Raw genomic sequence first — 27,410 nt, forward strand, 5'->3', positions numbered from 1 at the left:
AAGTGTAAATGAGAATGGCAGGAAACATATACTGTACATGAATGCATACAGTTCATGTCAAACTCATGCCGCTCTGTGATGCTGTCTAACCTTTCATTTGTTTGGAATGTAAACCAAAATTTCCCTTTTGAGATCATAACACTAAAACACACAAATGTTACCCGGTCTTTAGCTTTAAAGTCAGCTTCCTTTCCTGAAACATCTTGTGGCTATTCTATTCTAAAACAATGTCACAAAAAGCAAAACACACCCAAGTTTAAACTTTTGATGTTGACTGAAGTGAGCTACAGTGAGATCCTGACGTCACACATTATGACAGTTGGATGTGCAAAATCTTGACAGCATTTTAGACTCCACATTTTCACTGACATCCTGTTCCACTTGGTTTTATTGAGCTTAAAATTTTGACTATGCTGTAATTTGAAATTCTTCCGTCTGCCTCGTCTTTCTCCCTCCAACACTGATCCTTCTAATTCGGTCCAGACTGCTGTCTTAAATCTGGATTCTCTGTGCTTAAGCAAACATATGGAATGCTACTGTAGTGGAATGCTTGTCTTCTGTGCTGTCAGTGTGTATGAGTGTGTGTGTGTTTTGAAGCACTCGGGGAGCTTCTTGGGTCGTTGTTGATGATGATGATGATTATGATAATAGTGCGTGTGAGTGTGTGTGTGCGCACGCGCGCGTGTGCGTGCCAGTGCCTCCCCAGAGAAGTGAATAGGGCCTTGTGTTGCCGTGGCCAAACATGGCTTGTCTGCTCATGCATGAGTCTATCGCAAAGCCCACAAAACACGTATCCACTCCCGGGATGTTAGTTTGACTCCATCACATACCCCCTCATCCACTCCACACTGAGATCATTGTCAGTCCGCAAATGAAGGTCAAACACAGACGCGAGCAAAAGGTGCCATTTTGAATGACTGATAATTGCACTTTTGCTTACCACCTTTTTTTTTTCTTTCTCTCCCAATCATAGGATGGAGACTTTGGGAAGAGGAGCTCAAAATGTCAGAGATGAAGGATGTGTCTGAAATGTGAGTTTTATCTCGTTCCACTCATCTGCAGTTCATTAAGAGCACGTTACATTTCAGAATTGAACTTACTTGATAGTGAACTCCTCTCTTGTTGCATGTGGAAATGTTGCCTCATGTTTTTCTGTTGTTGCTCTGTTCATTTTACTTTGCTGCAACATTTGAGTAAATGTCTGGAAGTGAAGAACACAGCTAGCAGGCCTCTTACCCGTGTTTGTTGTTGTTATTTTCATTACATTTGGTGGGTAATGAAGTATGTACTTATTTAAAAAAAAAACATTCAAATCCATGGTACATGGTAAGTTTACTTGTTTCTTCTCAAGTTTATATATATATATTTTTTTTACTTCTTGAAATTTGTAATTACTGTAGTTTATTATACAAGCTATCTACTGATAGCGCTTGGTCTCATTCGGCTGGCTGGTGAGTTGGAGCCTAAACTAGACTTTGGGTGAAAGGTGTGGCCCATGTACCCTGGACTGATCGCCAGCCAATTCGTTCCCTCTCACGTTCACACCTACAGACCGTTTAGAGTCTTCAAGGAACCATCCCTCTATCCCTTACCCAGACAAAACCCATTCAAGCACTACAAGAAATAAACCCAGAATCTCATAACTGCGAGGCAGGTATGCTAGCCACTCCCCCGCCATGCTGCCCTGGATTAGAGTCCCATTAAAAAAAAATTATTTGGGATATAAACAGGAAGGAATCAACTACCAAGGTAAAAGAAGTAATGGTGCTAAAGGTGGCTTAACAGAAGCAAAACGTGCCAGTTATTCAAAGTGTTTTTTTTTTTTACCTTGCCTCAGTGTCTTTTAATCAGTATCAAAATTCCACATATTTGCTTTAACCTCCTTTGCCCATCTACACCCCCCTTCGTCTTCATTCTCCTCCTCCTCACTCCTTCTGCACTTCCTCCCAGCTTTTTGTGCAACTGTGTTTCCTGTCAGGCACAAATGCCGGCGCCAAACTTCCTTCCCTGTAGCCTAGAGTTGCACACAGGAATGGCACACTCTACTGTATTTTTCAACCACACTGTACGGATCATGACGTTAATGTGTTTGTTGATGTCAATAAGGAGAATATAGGGGGGTCGTTTCCCTTTTTTTACATGAATTATTCTGGATTCTCTGAGCTGAACACATAACAAATACTGTACATGATGGTGAGCTTGAGGCCTCGTCGTCCCCCTCCCTGGTGCTCAAACAACTTGTATCAGCTGTGCCATTTATCTCAGCTGTCAACATATAACAAATTTATTTTTGTGGGACTTGATAATTACAGTGATTACATTTCAAATGGGTGGTTGAATTAGTCACTCAGCAGAGTGGAGACCTCTGCCAGGGTTGAGATGATAGGAAAAATCGATTTGTGTTCTATATGTCTGCATTTTGCTTCACAGTTCACAGGAATTTTCACTTCCGGTTGGTGCAACAAACCGAAACAGTGCTTGTCACCTCTGTGCTTTTGGGGTCGGCTCACCAAACGCCTTCGGGATGAGCGAGACAGACATTGTGAGCTAGAGTCAATCATCTCAGGCCTCCAAAAGACTAAAACTCTCTTCTCGAACCCTGACCTTTAACCCCATCAAGTACAAAAAATGGTCTTCTGGTTGAATAAAATAAAAAAATATTCTAGACCAACTCATTATTTTCTTCCATTGACACTTCCTGAAGGTGTAATGGCAAGGTGTCCTAATACTTAAAGCCCGTGTTGTTGTCTGTCCTCTGACGTAGGTCATCACTTTTTCCTCCCGCAGCCTCTCCTCCTCCTCCTCCTCCTCCTGATCCTCTTCTCTGCCGTCGCCTCTCAACAGCCGCTTGCTGCATTCCTGCCGCAGTAATCCACTCAGGCAGCTTCCTACTCTGCATTCTGCGGGCTCGCTTCACGCTCATCCCTCTCTCTCCCGCTCTCGTTCGCTCTGACTCCAGGCCTCCTAGTCTGCGTTTGCTTTTTCTCGTGAAGCTGCAATAAACATCTGACGCCAAAGTGTGGGAAGGGTGAACGGTGACTGAGCAAGGCAGCCAAACAGAAGGTGGAAGGGCAGGGTGTTAAGAGCTGTATGTGTTGGCAGTGTTAGTGCTGTTTAGCCAAGCATCATGATGGTTGTCCTTAATGGACAAGTTTGACAGAAGTAATGGGTAGAGATTGACATTTGGCGAAATTCTCAGTGATAGACAATGGTGAACATTTACTCACGTGCTCCCAAAAACGTATAAACACATTCTATTTTAAATATTGCCATAGTCCCAAAAACATATTTATAATTTTTTTTATGTTTTTTTATGCTAGAGCATACAGAATGCTTTAATTAATGCAGCTCCTGACCTGAAGAGGTCGCTTAAAGCAATGGTAGCTATTACAACAACAACAAAAACAACGGCCAGCAGGTGGCAGCAGAGTATAAGAAATCAGCCAGAGCCATGTTGCAACAAGCCCTTTTTCCCCAGTGTTTTCAACAGGTTTGTGAATAATGATGAAACTTAGCTATATTCTAATGCTAATTGTTGCAAAACAGTTACAAATATACTTGTTTCCTGATGAAAAAAAGAGACTCTAATCTTTCTTTTGGTAGGTTCCATGTTTTTATAGCAATAGAACACAATATTCTGTGGGCCTTGCAAAATTAGTCAAAATCCAGTAAAACAGCCGGGAGCAAAGGGGGTTGCTTCAGTGGAAATGGCTGGGAGTGAATGAGTTAATGATCATTGAATTGATTTACAGTATTAATATAAGCAATGAAATGGGAGCATTGTCTGAATATACTGAACTTCCGTTTCTCCAACTGCGTCATATTTTTCTGATTAGTTAGCCGGAGGAGTTGCCATAATGTTAGCTTCCCATAGCTGACATAAGGATTTTTAGACCGGCGGTTCTCAGAGTGTGCATGTGCATATCATTGAGGGTCCCCAACAAATCCATTGAGACTCAATCTATAAAAAGACAAAATAATTGCTTCCTACAAATGTGAAAAAGTGTTTTGTTTGTCTGTCCGTAAGTTAGCAGGCAACATTTGGATTCATAGAGAACACATGCGGCGATCCTCTGTTTTAGTTTGTAGAGAGATGCACATTACAGTCCTTCAGAACAGAAAGTAGAGTGGTCGTTTCGTTTTGATCGCTCTCTAACACAACAGTTGTTATTTTGCTATTGACTCTTTTGTGGACAAGCACCAAAACAGTCTTGTGCAGGAAAATCGTAAAGACCAAAACAACGTGTAGCACCACTTACTTTATATAAATGTGTTTTTATTTTTCATTCCGTTATGTTTTTATCTTTTTCTTGCAGTCTTACCGTCAGAGTAATCACTCGGAAAGGGTCTACACATACAAAAGCCTCATTTTGGTTTGGACAGTTTTGTACTCTATTTTTAGTTCAACCTCTAAATTGTTTAACTGCCTTAAACATTTAAGGTCTGGGGCTCTGTTGAAGACTGTTCGAATAATAAACACGCTGACTGAACATTTGGAGAGTTGGTGGTCCTCCACCGTTGAGAATGAATCAACAGCTACTGGTTGTCGGCCATTTTGGCTCAACATCTTTGAGACGTAATTAATTACAAAAATAATTAAATTATGTAACCATCAGAATTACTTAACATTTAATTGAACACTTATTATACCTGTGCCTCGACAACGGGGAAAAAAGGCGTTCATTGACCTCCCGTCATCGGAATCAATTCCGTTTCAAAAACGTGATTTCTGTCATGAGACATTTCAGCCGCAGACAGACGTATTCGACACTTGATTTACCGGCAGTTCCTTCACACTCGGTCTTCCAGCACATCTGGGATGAGTGTGCTTAGGAGGAGGAGGACAAACGGACGTGAGGTAGCGCTTTCACCATAAATCTCTTTTAGCACTTCGATAAGCCTGCTAATGCATTTGTACGCTCGGTGGCAACTGGTTACTTTTTCCCATTCTGGCTGGCTCGCCTCGCAGATGTCACTGACACTCTGCAGGCCTGGTCCGCAAATCAAAATAAAAGTGAGCATGATCACATCACTGTTAAGCTAGACTGTGTATGTATTTGCTTATTCTCTATGACTCCCTGGCTCAACCCGGTCCGTATGTCTGATTCACTTAAATCACGCAGACAGTTTGTCGATAGAAGTGTCATCATGTTGCCATGTTCTCTTGTCGGTGTCAAACTGTGATGCAACTTCTTTTTTTTTTCTTTTCACTTCACACTTGTATCTGTGCAGTAGTTTAGCTGATGTCCGCAGAAAGTTGAGAGCGCTTAAACAGCTGTAAATATACTGTAGCTTTAAATAGTGCTGGCAGAAAGTAATCTTGTAATAGTTAGAGTGCAATAACACACAAGGACATATTACATCGTAAAATATTATTTTTAATATATTACCGTCTTCATTACCAGCCTGTGTGGTATTTTATTTTTAGAAATTCATGTCAGTCACTATACCTCAGAGATTGGTTACTTTTAGTTATTCTGGCATATTAAGAGGTTCTGGGATATAATTTCTGCTCCGGCGTCTTTGTGCAGTTTGCATGTTCTCTCTGACAAAATGATTGAGTGAATATTTGAACATAACACCGATTTGTGTAGTGTAGTTGTATTATGCATTTGTTCCAGAAAAAAAGGCAATATGGAGATGATGAACCTTAAATCCTTTTCCTGGTATTTCTTAACTTCCCCCATTGCTATCATCTCTTGGTTTTCCCTTGCATATGAGATCAGGGCTTCAACTCGACAGGGTAGGCGGGGGCCTCTAGTGGGCCTCCAAAAGCTCTAGATTACTGGGCCAAGACCAGAGAGTGTCTGCCAAACATTGAGATTCTCATAAAAGTTTATAGTGCAGACATGTCAAACAAAGCAAATACATTAGCACTTGTAAAATAATCAAAATGGCTTAAATGTTCATGATTAGGCTCAATTATTTGTGTGTTCAAGTTGTACTATAGGTTGTTGGTGTTTTTAAATGTGTCTTATGTTGCATGAAAACAGCTCAAGCAAACACCAATGGGCACTTCCTGTATAAAAGATATGGAGCGGAACCTCCGACTTAGGAATTTTAATGCCCTTTTTCCAGGATAGGAAAGTATCAGGAAAATGGCACTCACACAGACTGGGGGGCCCAAGGCTTGCCTTTCTGAGATAATATCACAACCTTAACGGACCACCTCCGTTCTCCCGCATTGTTATTATTATTGTTTTGTTAATACTTCAGTTTTAGGTGTGCAATGATGCAAATCACTTCCAAATCATTTTTCTTGCAACTTTCTTGCTTGGCACAAAAGTGTACAAAGAGTTTACGTACTGTAAACGTAAAAACTGACAAAACATCTGGGACATCACGTATGATCATATTGCAAACTAGAGCTATATTTTTCCCCAAACATGTTGGTCCAGTTCATAGTGATATAGATGATCGTAGTCTCACAGCATCTTTGGCAAAATGGTGTCCAAGTGCCGTGACTTTCGCCATCCTATGTTCTGCTTAAATGCACCTTGGCGCGCAGCCTTTAATTTCTTTGCCGATTTTCGGTGCGAGAGGCTTACATGACAGCACAGGAAACAACAGGCCGAACATTATGGGCTGCCGGTTTTCACTTTCTTGGAAAAATGCAGGCCAAGCACCAGCTCGCCACCATCTTGTGGCTTCTATTGCTACGCCAGCATCTCGACACACACGCACACACACGTTTGCAGGGACTAACTGGCAAGCATCCCGCACATGAAGATGCGGTGGAGGTTATTTTGCTTGGACTCTTTATTAACCGCCATTTTTTAGGCAGAGAAGTTTGGAACCCATAAGTTGCAAATGTCAAGTGCAAGGGAGATTTTTTTTTTTCTTTCTTTCCCTTCTGCCTTTGGTTGGGAGAACAGAATGTACGAGAAAGGGCGGCAGGCAGGCAGGAAGAGAGTGGCTAAAGCCTTAATGATATGGTGTGTGATTGTAACCTTTTGTGTGTGTGTGTGAGCGAGAGAAACAAACGATTTTCCAATAAGTTTTTATTATCATTCCCCCTGCTCTTGGGAATATCAATATCCGACCTGTGGTACCTTTTATGTGTTTTGCTGTGTCAGAGCCCAGTTTAGTTTGGTGCAAGACACTAATGTAGTGAAACGTACTAAATTTGGAATCATGGTTGAACATTCCACTTACAGCTGGGGAAAGCAACTGCAGTATCTGAAGCCTGCTGATGTTGACTTTTCTGTTACCATCACACTGTTGAAATGTCTTTTCCCTTTCCCTGCTTTCGAGTTTCTTTTCCCCGCCTGTGTGCGCAGTGCAAGAAGCTGAGACGGGGGTTTACTTTTATTACAGCGTGTTAGTGTTTTGTTTTTTTCTTTCAACTGTGCGGGCCCGGCTACCGGTCCGCGGCTCGATGGTTGGTGACCACTGGTTTCTGGCTACCTTTTCTACATTCTAAATAATGCCGCGGGCCTAAAACCAAAAAAAATAAAAAAGGATGGCGGGACACAAATGGCCAGAGTTTGGAGTCGGACACCCTTGGCTTAAGCCATCAAGCTTTCACTTCTACCATGAGTCACAGAAAATTATGTAGAGTAAAATTGACTCTAAACAGAGTCTATTATTACACTTGGAAGAGAGTAAAAAACAAAACAAAAACTGTGTGTTAGTATATTACTCGTGTTAGCTGGATTGTTTGTAACTTCAAGAGACCAAAATTATGTTTTTGGTTTTCTTTTGATATAAGCAAACAGTAGAAGTGGCATAGCTCAGGTGGTTGAAACTAAAGATTGTGAGTTTGTTCTTCAAACCTTGTGTAACTTTTTTTGTTTGTTTTTAAATAAACTAGTAGAATTTAATCAAAATCTCTTTTTGCAAAACGTACTCAATTTCTGAGTGAAAAATCTGTAATAGTTTTTTTTTTTTTTTTTCATGTAATGGGCTAATTCTCTTGTACACATATACAAATACTTTGAGTAAAATTTACTCTGAATGTTTTACTCTCTTCCAAGTAAATTTTACTCTCTTTAGAGTAAAATCAAGCTCTTCAGAATTTACTGTGCGTGGCTAACGAGGGCCCAGCCCCCATGATAATCATGCTTCAGGTATGTTGATTGGTTTGGCAGAGGTGGGCCCTTGCCAGAGTCGTTTTGCACGCACCGCTGCCCATAAAAAGCGCCCCCTCGGCCGCGCTGGTGTGCGTGTCAGAGTGAGATGAGGGAAGCAGGAAAAATTGCTGGCAATGAAAGAAAAGACACAATGAGGTGAGAGGTAGGCAGCACAGGACTAATCGCCGTTGATGTCTTAATTTAGCCAATCTTGTGTTCAGACATCTTAATCGATTGAACATTGAATTTGTAGTTGCCAATTTTGAACATGTTCATATTTGTACAATTTATGGAACAGTACTTGAGATCTTATAGACCAATATAAAGTGTAGGTTTAGTGTTTAAGGGTTGGCGAATCTGTACTAAAATTGTCTCCACTTATAACAGCGCTGAGGTCTTGCAAGATTTTTTTTTTGTTTTGGTTACCAAACCACTTCAAAATAGAAAGTATTTTCTGTGACTTCCGATTTCAAAACTACCATGTACGTAATAATAATAACATATACTGTATATGGTTTCACTGTCATAATGGCCCTCTGTGGGGAACCCTAACTACCATGTGGCCTGCAACATAAATGAGTTTTACACCCTTTGACATAATCCTTTGGTGTCCCCGATTTACTCATCCTGTGAAGGCATTTTGAAATATTCCATGCACCCAACTTTTTGGTTACGACTCACTGTGTTATTTCATTTCCCCCCCGATTTTGAAACAACTTTTCCCAAATGAAATAATTGAATTTGAAATAATAAAATCACAACATAATTCTCAACTTTTATGTGGGTGTAAAGACAAGTTAACTTCTGTTGTTATTAGAAGGCCACTTGAATATGTCTTTGTTCTTCTCTTAACATTGCGGCTAATCCTTATGTAAAAACCTAAAAAAGAAAAAACGAAGAAAAAGCTCGCCATGAGTAGAGTTCCTTTGAAGCTTACTGAAATAAGGTATGCTGACTGAGGTTTTGCGCTGTATGCCAGTGACATGCTTTGGCAGTTGTTCAAACTTTGACATTTTGGAGTCCCATGTTTCACCTTTAACATTGGCCAAATTGTGAAATGCTTGACTTTTGGATTGATTATCAAAGCATAGCAGAGGTAATCGTAGGAGACTTTTCTTTACTGGAGTAAAGGTAATTATCTTGTGGTGCTTACATTTTCCCAAAGCTAAGATTAGAAACTTGCTTACTTTTGGTTATGTTTGGGATACTCCGAGGAGCCAAGTTTACTTCCCAGCGACCACCTCGCCAAGACAACAGCGGAAAAGGAGACAAACATTTTCAGTCCGTACTGGTCAAGCCTATACAAGACACAATGACGTTATTGACTGGAGTGTTTTGACGTCAGTTGGCTAGCTGTCCGTCCAACCTTTTCCTCCTTTGTCTTTTTTTTTTCCTGAAATCCGTCGTGTGCTGTTATTTCCTTTCTTGTCCTGCGCCGCGTGCCGCTCGCTAAAACCACCAGACCTCATGAAAGTGTGGAATCATTAGAAGAAGAAAAAAAAAGTCTCTCTGCATTATGGCGCTTTGAGCCTCGCCATTGTGCTTTCAGGAGCGTAATTGGTGCCAGATTGACTTTTCAAAGTGCTTGGTTTTGTGTTCAACAAGATGTTTAATAAATTGTGCAGCAAGTACTTTTTCCACACCAAATGAAACAATGGAAAGTATATAAAGTCTTTCGGGAGTAAACTGTGTCGTGTCCTCTGATGTGTGTTTACTGCAGTGCTCGATCTTTTTTTCCCTTTTTTCTTTTTTTAAGCACGGACTGTAAAAACAACATCAAACAGTCTTTATTCGTAGTGGTTTGCAACCTTTGAACATGAATGAGGGAAGACACGAAGGGGAGGTTTAGGAGGAGTCGATAAGTGATGATGCGTGCAGATGTTCTGTCCCACCCTCAGGCTGATCTACCTCATGGTCAATAGAGGCGCCTGCTTTGCAAAAATGAAAGAGAGAATCAGGGGGCGTAATTGGAGCAGGAAATCCCACCACCTGAATCATGCATGAGACAAAAGTGTAGACTCTTTGATTTATGGAGGCTCTGCTGACAGGCGGCCTTTTGTGTGCTACTAATCGGTGTCATGCTTGGGTCTGCATACTGGGGTTGTATGTATGCTATTGATGCTTTTCCATCAACAAAATTGCAGAGATGGGGGACTTGAGTTAGAATGAAGTCTCCCAATTTTAGGACTTGCTGGGGAATTGCTTGGCTAAAACTCAACTTGACTTTGACTTGGTATTCCTGAGACCTGACAACTTAGACGAGATGACTTGACAAGTTTTAATTGTACCTGTCATTTGTTTGTTTTTTGAAAGTTGTAATCTTATGTGCAGTGTGTGTGAACCTGGCAACACACCAGAATGCTGCAGTATAATGTGTAGGGCAAGAGGCCATGTTGGTGTTGCCTTTGATTGAGAAAAAAAGTAATAGATAAGGAGATTGGTTTGGGACTGTGATTTGTGAATATGTTAACAGGTCAACCAGAAAATACTCCATTAAGTGCCTCAGCTTCTCCATGCCTTTTCATGAATAGTTTTCAAATTCATTTTTATTTTACAATTCACACTGCTTGCATGCTTAAAGTCAATCTTGTTCTGATAGTATCTCATATGTAACGTAGTTTCTAATTTCAAAAAGTTCAACCCCTGCATGTTATAAGTGGTGCAATATCCATTCATTCACTATCCAAGCCGCTATATGGAACAAGTTATTACAAAATGCAGTTTATTATTGCATTCTTGAATAATATGGCGCTACAGTGTGTTTCATACCCACTGATGCATTCAACGTCGTCGCAGTTTCCTGTGCACTATCTTGAAGCAGACTGACTTGACTCTTGACAATATTGCCGCAATGTGCACATCAATAATGTCCGTCAAGCTGGAAATGGGTTGGGGGAAAGTGCGGGGGAATGCTGTGATGTTGACGTTGTTGGAATGGGGGTGTGTGTGTGTGTGTGTGAGTGGATAGGGGTTATGTTATAAAGGCTAGTGTTATTGAGAAATGCCGTTGTCAGCAGAAACACACAGGCGAGCAAAAATCAATGCTGGGGATAGCTGCAGAGAGAGACTGTTTTGTTTTATTAATTTTTTCCTTTCGGGCACATTATTACAGGTTACATCAATCACATCATATCATTTGCAAAATAGACATCCGAAAGAAGGGCTGACTGGTAAAAGCCATGGCTTATTAGTAACCCATCCCCATCGATTCTTACTATACGCATCAGTCATATACATGGATTATGTGTGTGTGAGTGCGTGTGTGCATACAAACATGTTTGCGTGGGAGCAACCTGTATAGGCATGTCCGAACCCCCATCCACACGAGCACATGTGAGAACCCTCCCACCACAGTTCCGTGTAAAGGGACAAAGCAAGGTGAACAGTGAATGGAAAAAATGGAACCACTTTATCAGTGTGTGGCAAACACACTGCACTCACAATTAAAATATCATAAATGGTGATGGTAGAAATTGCGGATGTCATCTGTATTGCTCCACTAACTGTTTCAGGAGGTCTTTGATTGTGTTTGCTCCATTATATTTATGTCCTTGGCAGGTCCATGCAAAAATCATTAGCGTTTATTGTGTTTTTGGTCGAGCTCTCCTATCTCTCACTCTTATTAGTGTCTGTTACTGTATTAGGCTACCAATGACTCTCATTGACAAAAGTGATTTTTCCTCTCTCCTTTTTATAGATGACGGATTCATCTTCTTCACACCAAGCTGACGGAACGTAATCTTAAAGCACCAGCTGTTGTAAAAAGTGCAGCAAGACGGATCACAGATAGATGCGAGTCACTTTCACGTTGGCCATTGTCTAACAGTGATCTTGACACAAATGTGGAACTCTGCAAACGCTCAAATAACCTGGAAAAAAACATAAGACACTAGAAACAATAAAATCTACTTTGTAGCCATGTCTGACATGACACATCGCCACCTCCGGCACAAGCTACAAAGTCTCAGCAGACGGCTTGATGAACTGGAGGAAGCCACTAACAAGCTGCAGAAGTCTGAAGACGAGTTGGTTGACATTCAGGTCAGTAATGGTTGACTGGTTAGTAATGATGATTGCAGAACAGATACAGCAGAGAATTAAATCCATTAATCATTGGGTAAACTCTCTCCTACAGGACAAGATCATCCAGGCAGAAGGCAGCAATTCATCCTTACTTGGCGATGTAGAGGCCCTGAGGAAACGCTTCCTGAAAATCCAAGGTAAAGATGAGGAGGTACGCAAAGCGGAAGACCTCTGCCGTACAGTGAGAGAGAAACTGGAAGAGGAAGAAAACCTAACAATGGCGCTGAAGGCAGAGATTGAACATCTACAGCGGAGGATGGCGGATCTGGAGAAACTGGAAGAAGCTTTTGGGAAAAGCAAGTCAGACTGTAGCCAGCTCTGCCTCAGCCTCAATGAAGAGAAGAACCTAACCAGGAAGCTCTCTACCGAGTTGGAAGCCCTCAAAGCACGTTTAAAAGAAATGGAGGGGTCAGAGGTGAAACTGGACAAAGCAGAGCAAACTTTAGCGGCGGATCTTGACAAGCTTAAGGGATTCTGCCAGACCTTTGAGAATGAGCGTAAGAGGATACGAGAGAAACAAAAAGAAGACGAGAAGCTCATTCTAAAGCTCACAGAGAAACTGGAGCACCTTGGCATGTCTGTAGATCCTGGTCGTGCAGACTTCATGAGGTCGAGAATTGAAGAGGAGCTGTCTTCCACAGGCATCCACACCAGTAATTTGACTGGACGCAAGAAGAGCCTCGACTACAACATTGGCCTGCTGAATAAATCTGAGAATCAGAAGAACAGTGGCCTTGCAGGGTCACCTGAGGAGGACAACAGAGTAAAGGAGTTGACGCAAGAAGTTGAGCGGCTTAAGAACCGCCTCAAACAGCTGGAGATTGTGGAGGGTGACTTGAAGAGCTCAGAGTCCAAAAATGGCGAGCTTCACGAAAAGTTCCAGATGGAGCGCGACCGGGCTCGCCAACTGAGCGAGCAGGTGGAACAGCTCAGGACGCAGCTGTGCAATAAAGGTGGAATCGGAGGCCACAGAACGAGTAATGTGGATAAGCAAGGCAACGGAAGTGTTAACATCTGCCCCAACAGCCCTGCCAAACACCTGGAGAATGGCAAAGCTGAGAATGAAGAGATTGTGAAGGGAAGTTTCAGGCAAGAGAAGCCTAAATATCGAAGTGCTGCTTCTGTCACAGAGCCCAGCTCGCCTAAGCACAGGATGAGGGAGATTTCTCCTCAGCACAAGAGAGAAACCAAGCTGAGAACTAAAGAGCTCAGCAACTCAGAGGAAAGTTCCGTGATGTCCCTTAACCGAGCCACCAGTCCTGCACACAAAAGTAGGAGGACACCCAAAACCCCAAATACTCTCGTTTCATCTGATAATGGAATAAAAGAGACTGGCAGAAGAATTGAGGAAAAAGCATACAAGGGAACAATGTATAACTCTTTAAATACACCATCTAGTGATATTAAGAAAGTGTCTGTTCTTAGTCGCTATCCCCCAGCAGCTAATGACCAGAAGCCCCTGAGGATGGCTAATAGGCAGAGTGATGGTGAGAGCAAAAAGAGCAGAATCGAAAAAATGTCTAAAGTGTATGGAGGCAGTGATAGTGAATCAAACAACTCGGATGTTGTGCCAGAGAGCAGCGCCACTGCACTAGAGAAGGACACAGAGCTCACCTCAGACCAGGAATCAACAGACCCAGTTCAACATTCTGCGTCTGCCACCTCCAGCCTGTCCAAGGCAAATGGATCCTACAAAGCGTACAGATCCAACGTCAACCAACTGTTGCCAAACGACCAGGAGTCTGAGGGTCATTCCTCTGCTTCAGAAACAGAGTCTACTGGTTCAAGGCCCTCAGAACCAGAGACTGTGACTGAAACGACTACTACAACTCCAAGCAGTAGGACTGCAACCTCGAAATATTCAAGATATTCCCATATCAAGGACTCTCATTCAGAGGGTTCTTCCTCCAGGAGCTCATTCGACGAAGAGCTTCACAGCAGAGCACATTTAGCTGAAGGAGGCGGTAACACTTCATCTGGGCTCGAAGTCCAGCGAGTTTGCAGTCCTCGTGAGGCACTGAGATCAAAAGCGGTCATTAAACCTGCCATTGTTGAGTTTGACAAGAAAGAAATGATGATTTCAGAGCCCTTGCCTGCCAACGGAAAACCCAGGATATCCACCAAACCCATTTTGACCAGGACCAATAAAATGACCAGTAGTATAACAATCTATCCCAATGACCCCAACTCCTCCAGAACCAGCAGCCGCAGTAGCAGTGTATCCAGTGAGCCCTTGTCCGCCAAAGAACGACACACGTCCACAAGTAATTTTCTCATAGGTAAGTTGACCGTCATTTCAACCACTTGATTCAATTCCTGCTGCTTTTAGTTCCAACATTCCCAATTCCCACATGTGTTTTATTTGGCTTTTGTTGAAGTTGAATTAAAAAGTTATGTAATTGTAGTCTTATTGTAATTCTTCTTGGTAAGTCACAGTGTCCCATCACTGTTAAGCTATTTAGATCCATGAGCTATTTATGTTGTCCTTTGGCTAACTAGTACCCTCTAGCTGCATTTTTTTTTAAGCTTTATTATATATATTTTTAGGACAATTCACATTATAGATAGAGCAAAAATGTATCCATATTTGCAGTGTTTTCATCAAAAGACTTCAAAAGAGGCGGCTCATTTACTCAACTCTGCAACCAGCCAATCATATTGTGCCCAGTTTAGAAGTCCCCTCAAAAGAAAAAATGAGCTCATCACCGGTGACAGCCAGCATTAGCGGTTATTGAAACCTTGACTTTTTAAAACAACGGTAAACCGGTAATCGGCCCATGCTTGTGCCACTAATTCTGCAATTTTATTCAGTTTTTATAATACATACAAAAAAATATGTTTTTTTTGGGGGGGGGGGGGCTATGAGCTAGGTCATGGAACAAAACAAAATGTCTCATTTATTTATGCCTTTTTTTCTTTGGACAGGCCCTAGTAGCGAACACCATGGCAGCGTCTCAATCCCTTATGAAATCTCCATCCCTAAGAGCGAGATCACGATGCGGTCAAGCCAGGACCCGGACCCTGGAGCAGATAACCACAATGATTCCTCATCCAAGTCGAGACTCCACAGCACCTCCAGAGTGGAAACAGCCATGAGGCACACAACCTACCAACACAGCAGCTTCAGCCACCAGTCTCCGGAAACCACCTCCGCTGACCTCAACGACACGGATTCGGCCTTCGAAAGCGCTAATAGCACCACCACTTTGACCAGCTTGCAAAACCAAAGTCATTCGCAACACTCCCAGGAAGACAATATACCAGACTCAAAGAATGTAACTGTGAGAAGCACCTGGAAGAACAAAGACATTGCATCTGATGAGAAGGGTGGACGAAGAGGAGTTGGAAGGGGGATTACGGAGGGAGCTTCTGACGACGAGGCGGAAACCGCATCAACATGGAGGGCTTATCTGGCAACTACGGTTGACTCTGAGGACTCTGTGAGCCATGGACCGAGAACTGGCGGGATTGTTTCTGCTCTAAAGGCAGCCAAGCCATCCACTGCAAATGTAAGACAATTCAAAAATGACAACATTCAGACAAGACGGTAATTGATGTTGCAATGATTCCTTTGTGCTGTTACAGATGTACATGCGGACCATAGATAAAGAAGCTGAGGATTTGGCGCACCATCGCAGTAGAAACGCCAGGTCTCCCTCTGTGGAAGCAGGAGCCCTGGGAAAGACTGTGCCTCATGAGCCCGTCACCTCTCAATCCTGGAGCCGCTCTTACTCTCAACGACCACAGGTACGGCTGATCACTCTAGATATTCTGCTTCAACAAAAAGTACATAACAAATACTGGTAGAGTCAATGTGCTAGTTGCCCTAGTTTCCACCACTTTCTGCTACTGCAATGTCAACTCAACAGGCCTCGGTCCTGCATTCCCGCACAGCACAACCAGTAAAGGGTGGGACGAAAAGTCACGCAGGGTGGAAATGAACAAACTATTAACAACTGGAAAAGAAGGCGAGAAAAGCCTCAATGAGAAGTCATTTGAGAAATAATTTTCCTGTATTTATGTGCGCCACCTGCAAGATGCGTGGCATAAAAATGCCTGCATTTTTTGTATTTGTGTGGTGCTGCATGCATAATTCCTTCCACTAACTATTGCATCTAGTTTCAGTGCCTATTAAAAGTCAACCATAAACATTTCTTGACAACAATGTTATATGTGACCTCACTAGTCTAAAAATGACATTCTGATTAATATTACATTTGTGGAGTTATGCAGCAAAATCCAGCCATTTATATCCATCTCAGGGGGCGGCCATTTTGCCACTTGCTGTCGACAGAAGATGACATCACACTTGCTCAGGGGCTTAGGCAACGACCAATCACAGCTCACTTGTTTTCGGAAGCTGATTTTGCTGCTTAACGCATATTCCACTAACGCAATATTAACCAGAATACTAAATTTAGACTAGTGAGGCTGCATAGAACATATTATTGTCAAGAATGTTTTTGGGGCTGATGAATTATGTGCATTTGTAGACTCCAAATTTCTATTTTTATATAATTTATTACCTAATGGCTATAGCAACTGCTTATCGAGTGGGCTCCATGGCTACAATAACATGTCATTCCGTCAGACTGATAAAGTAGGCAGGGCTGGGAAAAGAAACTTGTGTTTAAATTAATACCAAGCAAACATAAATATACAGTACTCTGGAAGAGAAACATTCATCACCATTGGTCCAAATATTTCATTAAATATTACCGCAGAGGATTATCCTTTTATGGATAGTGTCGCCGAGATGGATCATAACTGAGAAAATCTTTCAACGAATAAATATTTCACATTGTAAATGGCAGGGACCTGGCCTCCGCTCCAAGCGGGATTACTCGCCATCCGGCCAGTAGTCCCTTGTGGGAACGTAGAGGTCAGCGAGAAAACCTCTCACTGAACCTCCAGTCATTCAAAATGACACTTTCCAGATGATGCTCAAAGTTTATTCGAAGATGCCATACGTAACTTTTTTTTAACGCTCCTCTGTATGGGTAGAAAATAAACAAAATATATATAATTGTCTTTTGAAGTCTTACTTGATAAATCAATACTAAAGACATAAATAATGGCAAAGACAACCATTTTTGCTCCCACGATTGACTTTTCTTTCTTTTTTTTTTAATGGGGCGAGCTGGGATCGAACCCATGACGCTATCTGGTTTGTCAGCTAATTCAATGCGATTATGGTTCAGTTCAATATGGTACTGCTCAGTTAAAGTGGGTATATTCAATGAGTCTCTTGTCATTTTACATACAAATGAAATTGTTGGGCGATAAGTGTAGCATTTCCTTTAGAGATATATCTTTCCGGTGAAAGACGATGTGATACAAATCTCGGTATATTTTAAAGTGGCACAATTCGGTAAGACTCGGTGTACTCACATCTTTGAAGTCAAAACCCTTTTTCTGATTCATATGTTTTTTTCTTCTTGTTTAAGGGATACGTGACTCATTGAGCCATTTTCAGCAGTAAAAAGTTAATATTTTGTCCAGCATGAATTTGATAACTTTATTATTTTTCATGTACAGTTAATACCTTTAAAAAAAAAAAAAGTCCACTTGCTGTCGACTGATGATGACATCACATGTGCTGAGGAAGTAGGTAACAACCAATCATGGCTCAGTTTACTAACCAATCCCAGAAAACAGGTGAGCCATGATTGGTTGTTACCTACTTCCTCAGCACAAGTGATGTCATCATCAGTCGACAGCAAGTGGGAAGAAAATAGTTTTTCAAAGTATTAGTTGTACATGACTGCTGAAAATGGCTCTGAGTCAAGTATCCCTTTTTAATAAGAAAATCGTTAATCCTTTTTGTTATCAAAAAGTTAACTCTCCTACTTTGTATTTGGTGGAAAAAACATGTAGATTCATGGCTGATTAGACGCAGAGCTGGCAGTGGTGTTTTTGCTGTATGTACTGGGAGCATAAATGAAACCCACACAGTACCTGGAAACTCAGCTGGGGTCTGTCATCTCCAGCCAGACGATTAAACTAATGGTCCAAGCGACTTGTCCCCCCTCAATTGCTTAATAAAGTCAAGCACGGTAGGAAGCGGTAGGAACGCCTACCACCCGCCGTCGTATAATTGGCTGTTCAAACCTCGGAAAGAACACTCTGGAATCGACTCCTCTATTTGTGGAATTCTGTCATAGTCGAGGTCCACCTCATCTTCACTCCACGGCCTTGACCGCAACTCTTTCATTAGTTGGACGCTGGCAGACGCATTGTAAGAGCTGGGAGCCAATGTTTTCTCTTTCACTTTGTCTCTCCTCTTCCCGACCCCGTCTAACATCAGTCGTCCTTGACTGGCGCTGGTTACCTTGGAGCCACTTTCCAAAAAAGACCCCCACCTCCCGTTCTGCAGCTCAGATGTGGTCGTTCCGCAATGACCTGATGTACTGCCCCGCCTCCTTCATTCACTCGTTAGCCAGTTGTGCGTTTAGGGAATTTCCTAAACCCATTTGCTTGATTCGCAGCCCTGATGGAACCTTGTTCATCCTGATTTTTGGAGCAACAAAAGTGGCCACTTCATTTGGATAGCGGCGGTTAGCGACGCAAATTGACCAGACTGCAAGAAAAACACGGTTCAAATGGTGGTCATCGTTAGTCTTTTTCTCAATTTTCTTTCAGTGCGGCCAATAATGCTTGGCTTGGATCGCCGGCGCATTTTCGGTGGTCTGTGCTGCGTTCATTCCCAAGAGGTTTGGATAAATACAGCTGCAGTCAGGACAGTGGGAGGTGGGGGGATTAGTATGTGATTGCAGTGTCAAAGGTTGCCAGTGGAGGCCTGTATTCTTACGAGATTGCATGTAGACTCCATGAATGCGTCCCAAACCGTCTTGATTGGTGCATAAAAAGCGCAATTCTATTGTTCTAGACTTAAGAAAAGTCTGAGAGCCAAGGGATAAGAAAATTGCAGCTGTCGGCTTGCTGCATGGCAGACGTAGCCAACAAATCAATAGTCATTAAGGAGGAGACGAAAACACGTTGCCAGCCTGACCGCCACAGTCATTGATTATTGGGCAAACTTTTTAAAGGGGAAGTCAACCCCCCCCCCATAAAAAAAGTATTGACAATAATGTTCTATGCAGCCCCACTAGTCTAATTGTGAGTTAATCAGTAATTATCAATATCAGAAGGCGGCCAAAATGACATCACAGTTGCTCGGGTCTCAGGTCCAATCACAGCTCAGCTTCAGAAAACAGGAGAGCCGTGATTGGTCGTTGCCTGAGCCCTAAGCAACTGTGATGTCATTTTCACTTGACAGCAAGTGGCAAAATGGCCGCCCCTGAGATAGATAAAAATGGCTGGGATTTTGCTTTATGACTGTAATATTAATTAGAATGTCATGTTTAGACTAGTGACGTCACATATAACAGATTAATGTCAAGAAATGTTGACTTCCCCTTTAACCTATGGTTTTCTTTGAGCTGTTGTATTTTAGTTTCATACTTAGTTTTGTACTATGGATGTTTTAATTGTTTAGCACCTTTTAGTTGCATTTTAATATATATATAAAATATGAATGCTATATAAATAATGTTCTAGTTATACTGTATTTTTTTTTGCAAAAATAGTCCATTTAATGTTGCCCAAGACTCGCACACAAAATCCATTGCTCCACTTTTTAATAGTACATGAATTCACTTACATGTATGTAGGCATCAGGAAACCTCATCACACTTACATGAATGAGATATATGTTATTACAGTTAATGACAAAGACACCAAAAACATCCCGTGTTGAGTCTAAAACCAGAGGCGAGGTCTACTGTTCGTCTGCAAGACGGAGCAGCAACCCCGATGTCGGTCCGACCACAAAAAACAGGTTCAAGCTCGCTTCTGTGTAAACTTTCATCCGGATCAATCAAGCGTGACCACCAATTTTCTGAAACATGGCACCTGATTTTTAGAATATAGTGTATTAGAAGGAGGCAATGGAATAGTTTGTCTTTTTCTTTTCAAATTGCACGTGAGACAAAGGGCAGACTTTTTTTTTTTTTAAGCGAGCATGTAATTGGTTCTGCAGACGCTTCTTTATTAAATCTGCAGGCTGCGCAGATTACATGACAGACACGAGCTTGACATTTTTGCTGTACATTTTTCCCAAATGTAGTTAGGCTGCATTGACTTAAAAGAAACACAGACTGTAATGGTTGGTTGTTACTACTAACATAACTATGAGATTGATTTGCTCTCTGCCGAGCAATGTGAAACGCCTTTAAGGTAAGCCGCCTCGTAGCGTTCCTAAAGGGGCGATCCAAACTCTTGATCGCGTGCTGCTTCTTTAGGAACGCTACGAGGCGGCTGACCTTAAAGGCGTTTCACATTGCTCGGCAGAGAGCCAGCCGCCATTCTACGTCACTACGCGCTGAATGCGTTGCGACGTAAAGAACAATGGCGGCGTACGTCCAAATAACGTTTCTACAAAATGTGTTAAACTGGAAATGATTTTTGAAAAAGGAATCTCATAGTTATGTTAGTAACAACTAAATAAATAATATAGAGCAAACTCTGCTAATGACAAAGAATGCAGAAGAAATAAGTTTGACCCGATAAAACACATTTGAGGTCTCGAACCTGATTTAGAGCAGTCTGTCAAGTTCATGCCTAATAAGCCAGACTGACTTGAGTGTTTTCTTTGTTGCCAGACGCAATTTCCTGTTGAAATTTGCCTTTTGGTAGCATTCGTCCACGTGAACAGGAGCCGCTATGTGTGATGACGCCAGAAGTTCTCAGTGGCTTGAACTCTGCCGGGACACATTAACAGCATTTATTGCGGGCTGACGTTCCTCTTACCCAAATATTGACTCAAAGCCACACGTGGACATGTTCTCACACTCGGCAGCCTCCTTTACTTTCGCCTGAACTGTAAGAACATTTATTCTGGAAGACGGGACTTATTGTACTTATTGAAAAGTAAGGAAAATATGCGTCTCGCCGAGCTCAAGTGGGGAGGGGGTGGGTGGGGGGGGGGGGGGGCTGTTGTGGAGTTTCCCAGGCGGCAGAAGTTGTTTGACTGCATGCAACACAGATGCGAAGCTGTACCAAAAATGAATATCTCAAATCACGGCAAAATAAGCTTGTTGATTGTCAACCTATTTCTCAGGTAGTCTTTGTGAAACGCCAGTTCACTTGCTTCTAGCATTTTTTTCCCTTCAAAATAAAGTATTGAGACTATTACTGCATTTTTCAATTTATACAGTAAATATTTGCATTTGTAACAACCAAAATGCTGATATAAATATAATATTCCTTTTTCTGCCGCTCACCATTCCCACTGCATTCGCCAGCTATGACAAGGGCCGACGTTTTAAACACACTGCTTATTATTCCGAACACAACGTTGCAAGCGTCTTGTTGCTGGCAGGGGAAGAGCGTGAAGCCATCTTGGCTCACAGCTTGCTGACCATAGAAGGAGAATTTTGCCACCCTAATGTTTCCTCCCCTCAGCGACTCAGCGCAGGAAGTGACCGCAACCGGCACGCCTACTCTGCGAGCTTGGCGGGTGACTTATTTCCTGTCTGACGCAGCGCAAGCAGTCCAGCGGGGCTCTAATGGAAGCCAATTAATCCGAAGGCCTGTTAAAGAGAACCTCCCGAGCAATCCAACCACCAAATATAATTACAGTGCTGGAAATGACTGTAAAAGTCTCACTTAGTGTAATAGAGACGTCCAAACTACACTTCAAGGGAAATGATTGGCAGTGGAACCTTTTACAATAATCCCAGAAGTTGGAATACTGTACATTAAAAATACAGTTTTAAAAGTCACAAAAAAATAATTAGGTCATTTGCTGAAAATGTCAAAAAATTCAAAGTAGAGGTTTGTGTCACAATATATTTTTTCATGTGGTCGTCAATTGTGGATTTTCGCCTGTGGTTCGCTGTACCTTATAATGATGGCAGTTTGATTTATATTTCCATTTGATTCCTTATGGGACAAGTAATTTAGGATTGTTTGATTTTAGAGGTACTTTTTACTAGAGCTGGTTAATAAACAGTAATCAGGGGGAAAATGCTCTTGTAAAACACTTTATTGCAAAATTTTAATTAATCGATGATTAGTCGACTGAATAATCGACCGATTAATCGATTATAACAATATTAGATAGTGACAGCACTAGTTTTTACTCATTTCCTCACCTATTTTCACTGACTTTTATTTTTCTTAATTAACTAATTTGCTCCCAAAAATTAATAAATACCTTCTATTTGAAATGTTTTAAGTGTCCCAAAGATGATATTGTTTTTTTATGCTAGAGCATACAATAGGCTTTGATGCAGCCTCTGAACTGCAGAGAACGGGTGAAGCAATGGTAGTCATTTCAAAAACGGCCAGCAGGTGGCAGCAATGTATAAGAGATAAACCAGGGCCATGTTGCAAACAAGTGGATGTCCCCACAGTTCTAAACAGATTTGTGAATAATGATGACACATATTTTTGCCCAGGGTTCAAATGCCGACCGTGTCTCATGGAAACCGCACCTCTCCGCCACAAACTCCGTCCCCCTGGGAAGCTCCAACGATCGGACGGCCAAGACGACGGGGGTGTCTTCCAGAGGGGAGCAGTGGTCCGGTCGGGGTCAAACGTCAGGAAAGAGCGGCACAGGGAGCCGGTTGTGGACCCATCGCCAGGCTGAACATCATTAACGCAACCTGAGGGAAGGCAGGTAAGAAGAGTTTGGCAAAAACGCTGGGTTGTTCTCCTAACCCAGTACTTTTCTCTCTTTTTTTTTATGTGTACTACTTTTGTGCAGAGGTGGCAAATCCAGGTCTAGAAAGTAAAAACCCTGCCACAGTTTGGCTTTAGCCATTTATGCTAGCTAGCTAGCTCCGTAGCAGGTAAACGAGCACTATGGGAGCTAGCCAGGGAACTAGCTAGCTAGCTAGCTAGCACCTGGGGTTAAAGCCAAACTATGGCAGGGTTTGTACTTTCTGGACCTGAATTTGCCACCTCTGCTTGTGCGCAATATTTAATAAAGACCATGGTAAAATGAGAAAAGTAACTAATTTCTTACCTAGCGTTGCATTTCGTTATCGCCTCGGAGCGACGTCATCTGAAGGTGCTTTCCTATTGGCTGCTCCTAGATGACATCACTTCTGTGTGACACTTTCAAATGTCCTTATTCCGGTGAAATAAATTGACTTAAAATCACATTTAAAATCATCCCCAAAGGTTCATGCATTAAATTAATTACCAAAGACTAAAACAAAGGACATTTTCGCTATAATTATAGTTTTGTAAACATAAAATGTAGTTTCAGTTAGTTTTCATTTTTTTTTATTTCGTTAACGAAATTGTTTTTTGAGTTTTAGTTATTTTTTTACTCAATAAATAAATAAATAAATAACCCTGGTACAGAGCAGCGAAATTTCACTTAACAGGTTCAACCAGTCCAAGAAACATGAAAAACAGTGGCCAACAGAGGGAGACAGGACAGAAATGGCTAAATAATCGCCCTGAGATCTTAGATAAGGGAAGAAAAGTGGAGCAAAGTAGAAGCGTGGTGGAAGAAATTATATATATATATATTTATTTATTTGTTTATTTTTTTTGACCCAGCAAGTTGGGCTGAAAATTGGATTTGGGCAGGCGGAAGAGTTGAAGCTGGTTGTCATTTTTGTTTTGTTTTATACTCAAGTTACTTTTTTTTTTTTCAACTTTGAAGGGTTGGACCAAAATAAGGGAAAATGTCATTTTAAAAAAAATCCCCTGTAAATCTTTTCTGACTTCCCCCCCCAACAGATATCCAACGTAGGGATCATGCACCACCATCTCCAGCACACTGCAGCTTCTAGAACAAGCAAAAAAAATACAAATAAAAAACAAGAGAGACAAACGTCACTGTGACCTGTGACCTCGAATGCACATTGAGACGCAAACATCTCTTCTTCCTCTCCTGCCTGGACCATCGTGGAGGGACGGAGGACCTCGCCCGCCACCGCACGTATATCCTCTTCTGCCCGGTTGGATGTATTATAGTCACCTTGTAGTCATGACAAAGGAGAGAGAGGCTCCTGCGAGGACCGCACCAGTCCCGTCACGTCATCTCACAACAAACTGCTGCGTCATGCTGATACTTGACTAAGGTTGCTGACTTTCAGTGTGACCAAAAACAGGAAGCGAATTACTCAGTTCCGAAAAAAAACTATTGGAGTATTGGACTATTGGAAGAGACCATTGGCATGTTCGGAAGCATGCCATCATACACATGGACACACTGGGGGGACCGACAAGCTATTAAATATGAGAATATGATTTGTTGTTGAAGTGTAAAAACTTCAGAAGAACTCATATAAAGGCTAAAAAGTTTCATATGCAACTGCGAAATTCTCATATTTCAAAATATTTGTACTAGAACAACTGGGACCGTTTTTGTGCTTGGTCACGATTACACACATGTAATTCGCTTCCTGTTGTGTTATCATTTTTCCTTTCCACTTCCTCATTTAACTGCAATGTAGGGGGGAAATCTTTCTTCTTCTTTTTTTTTTTTAATTATTATTCATATACTGGATTTCCCATGGTGCTTTATCATCTTTTTAACAGGCGACTGCTATCATTAATGCGTTTGAGAGATGTCGCATCCTGGCAGACACTACTTTGCACATCATTGGTGAATGGGGCGCAATCGGGCACATTTTATTCACACAAGTGAAATTTGATGGAAAGAAAAAAAATGGATGTGGATGTATAGGAATGCCGTCTTCGTAGCCTTTCTCAAGTGATCTGAATGTTGTAAAATAAAAGTTAGCAGTATCCTTTGCAAACATCAGCCAAAAAAACGAACATTTAAGAGACATTGACACTCATAGTTTCTGACTAAGCGCAGATAAGAACGTAGCGGCATGAATTTGAGTTGGAACGAATCAGAATAGACACTCACTTCGTCATTTAATACTACTGCACGCTGCGAGCTGAAAGACGAACGTAGGACTGGAAACAGGAAGCGGAAATACGGAGCGGCCTTTCAAAATAAAAGCATTCGTTTCGAAACAAGATACAAGTAACAGCGTAAACAAAATGAAGAATTCTTAACAGGTAAATTGCTTCAAAATTGGGTATAAATACTTTTTTTTTTAAATATATAACAGAGAAATTACTCCCTCATCAAACCAAAAATTCAATATAATTTTTGGGGGGCCAGGGTATGAATCAGGAACTAGAAACCTTGTTTGATCCCCGTAACGGACCAATCGCCAGTTTAGTTTACTTTCTATTTTGTGCTTGAGCAGTCATGCTAAGCGGTCATTAAAGTGTTCCTAGTTAGAAGCGAGAAAGCCCAGAATTCCCTTTCAATTTGCCACCAGGAATTGTAGCGGGATCAAGGAAAATCCAAACCCTAAGACATTTTCTCCTCATTTTCCTTTCGAGGTTTTCCCATCTCAGATTCCTGGAAGGCGAAGCTTGTTCGCTTAAACCGGACCCCGAGAACCCGTCACTGGATCGTGACAAACGCAAAGGTTAAAGTTCTCGGCTGCGTCTAATCTCGTCGTCTAAATGTGTCGGACGGCCAGATGAGGGTCGACCGGACGAGGGTGTCCGCTTTCTTTCGCGGTGTCGATAACGTGCTAATGCTAATGTTGACGGGTTTTAGATCTGGAGTGTGTGACATCACTGGAGGGTTTATTTAAATGGCAACCTGGTGATTCCCACCTGTTTTGCTTAGCTTGATAAATTAGCTTAGCTCAATAAATTAGCGTCCCGAAGACCCCCCACTGTTGGGTTGTGAAACTTTATCTGCTAGCAAGATTCTCGTGAAGAATCTCCCATTATTCTTGTTTTCGAAACTCCAGCCACCTGTCTAAAAACATGATATGGTTTGGTCCGGATTTTGAAATAGTTGGTTTTGTGTTTTCAGACCTCTATCCGCCGTTCTTCCAAAAACTAGCAACGCCGTCCTGACAAATGCTGGCACTGGTGCCCTCGTATGTTATATTTGGGGGGATTAGTCAAAATAAATCTTGCGCTTGTTTGCCAACAAGAGTTCAGAAAGTCAGTCCAATGTCCACATTTTGTCCACTGCGCAGTTAGTGTTGATCCAGAAATGATCTCCTGGAATTTGTACAGACTTTTTTTTTTTACAATTTGACTTTCCATCCTCTCCATTGGTCTTGGCGGGTCATGGTGTTACTGGGTAGACTGTAATCTGCACTTAACCAGCACTTAACTTTTAAAAACCTGCAGTGGATTATACTCCACTCCTCCCTCCCCCAATCCTTTTTTTGTTTTTTGTTTTTTTTTTGCTGGTCAAAACCTGCTTTGTGTACCTGTTTGCTTTTACGTCGCCAGATTGACGCACCTGAGGGGTTCTATGTGGAATGACGTGTAGGCCCCCCTCCATTTTAGCCTGTGCCAAAATCATTCCGCCATCTTTGTAGTCCTACTGGATCTCCATTGTATTTCTTTGATAGAAGAAGAAAAAAAAACGTCTTATTTTGGAAGCTTATAGAGTTTATTTAAGGTAAAAAAATCGTGTAATTTTGTAAAGTGGGCCTTATTAATGGAATATATTTGTCTATCTTGGTTTTAAGAACGATATATATATTTTTTGTTGTTATGACACACTCCTGGAGAGTTTTTTTTTTTTTTTTTTTTTGCGTGTGTGTTTGTTGTTTAAGTACATTTCTCGCAACCTGTGGGGGAGGGGACGTCCCATTTATTTTGCCGTTATCTTCAGGGTTTGTACGTCTTCTGCTGTTTGTTGTGCCAAAGAAAGAAGCGTGCACACAAATAGGAACTTTAGGACCGTACCATCAATCAAACCGGGGGGGGGGGGGGTGTTGTGAGGTTTTTATTATTTGTGTAAATTCACGTCGTGTGCAGACATAAACATGTAATCACAATAAAAAGGCTTTTATGAGTTTGTATGAGCTACGGAAGCGGGGAGGAAGGTGGCTGCTTAAGACTTTTTTTTTTTTTTTTTTGTTCACATTTTAGACTTAATCCATTGTGCATGTTTTAACTCTCCTGTGGCATGTAGGTAAGCTGCCAACTGTACAGCAGACCATATGTATTCTAATAAAAAATAATAAAAAGCAACACATTTGTAACACGCTGACTCGGAGCAAATCTCTTGCTTTTTAATACCTTTTTGTTTTCGCTTTCGTCGGCGGGTTTTTGGTTGCGGAATGCAAAAAGTCAGCGGTTGACTTGTGTCCAATGCAGGTGTGCTTTTTATACTCCTACAGGTTGTGCATTTAGCATTTTTATGGTTACACTCCTGATGATTATAGTAGG

At 41.7% G+C, this 27,410-nt stretch overlaps 1 protein-coding gene across 1 annotated transcript in view; it reads left to right on the plus strand.

Moving 5' to 3' along the window:
• The window catches only part of luzp1 (leucine zipper protein 1), a 46,391-nt gene extending 19,160 nt beyond the window's left edge, over positions 1–27,231 (plus strand). The window contains exons 2-8 of the mRNA XM_086094260.1: positions 974–1,031; positions 11,770–12,113; positions 12,208–14,434; positions 15,081–15,664; positions 15,741–15,902; positions 22,619–22,839; positions 23,916–27,231. Coding sequence (XP_085950386.1) covers positions 11,991–12,113; positions 12,208–14,434; positions 15,081–15,664; positions 15,741–15,902; positions 22,619–22,819 — 3,297 coding nt within the window. The 5' untranslated portion in view covers positions 974–1,031; positions 11,770–11,990 and the 3' untranslated portion in view covers positions 22,820–22,839; positions 23,916–27,231. The remainder of the gene's footprint in view (positions 1–973; positions 1,032–11,769; positions 12,114–12,207; positions 14,435–15,080; positions 15,665–15,740; positions 15,903–22,618; positions 22,840–23,915) is intronic.
• The last annotated feature ends 179 nt before the right edge of the window (positions 27,232–27,410 follow it).

This window comes from Leptonotus elevatus, chromosome 14, assembly GCF_054856555.1.
Source record: "Leptonotus elevatus isolate MCC_2025b chromosome 14, RoL_Lele_1.0, whole genome shotgun sequence".
Lineage (NCBI taxonomy): Eukaryota > Metazoa > Chordata > Actinopteri > Syngnathiformes > Syngnathidae > Leptonotus > Leptonotus elevatus.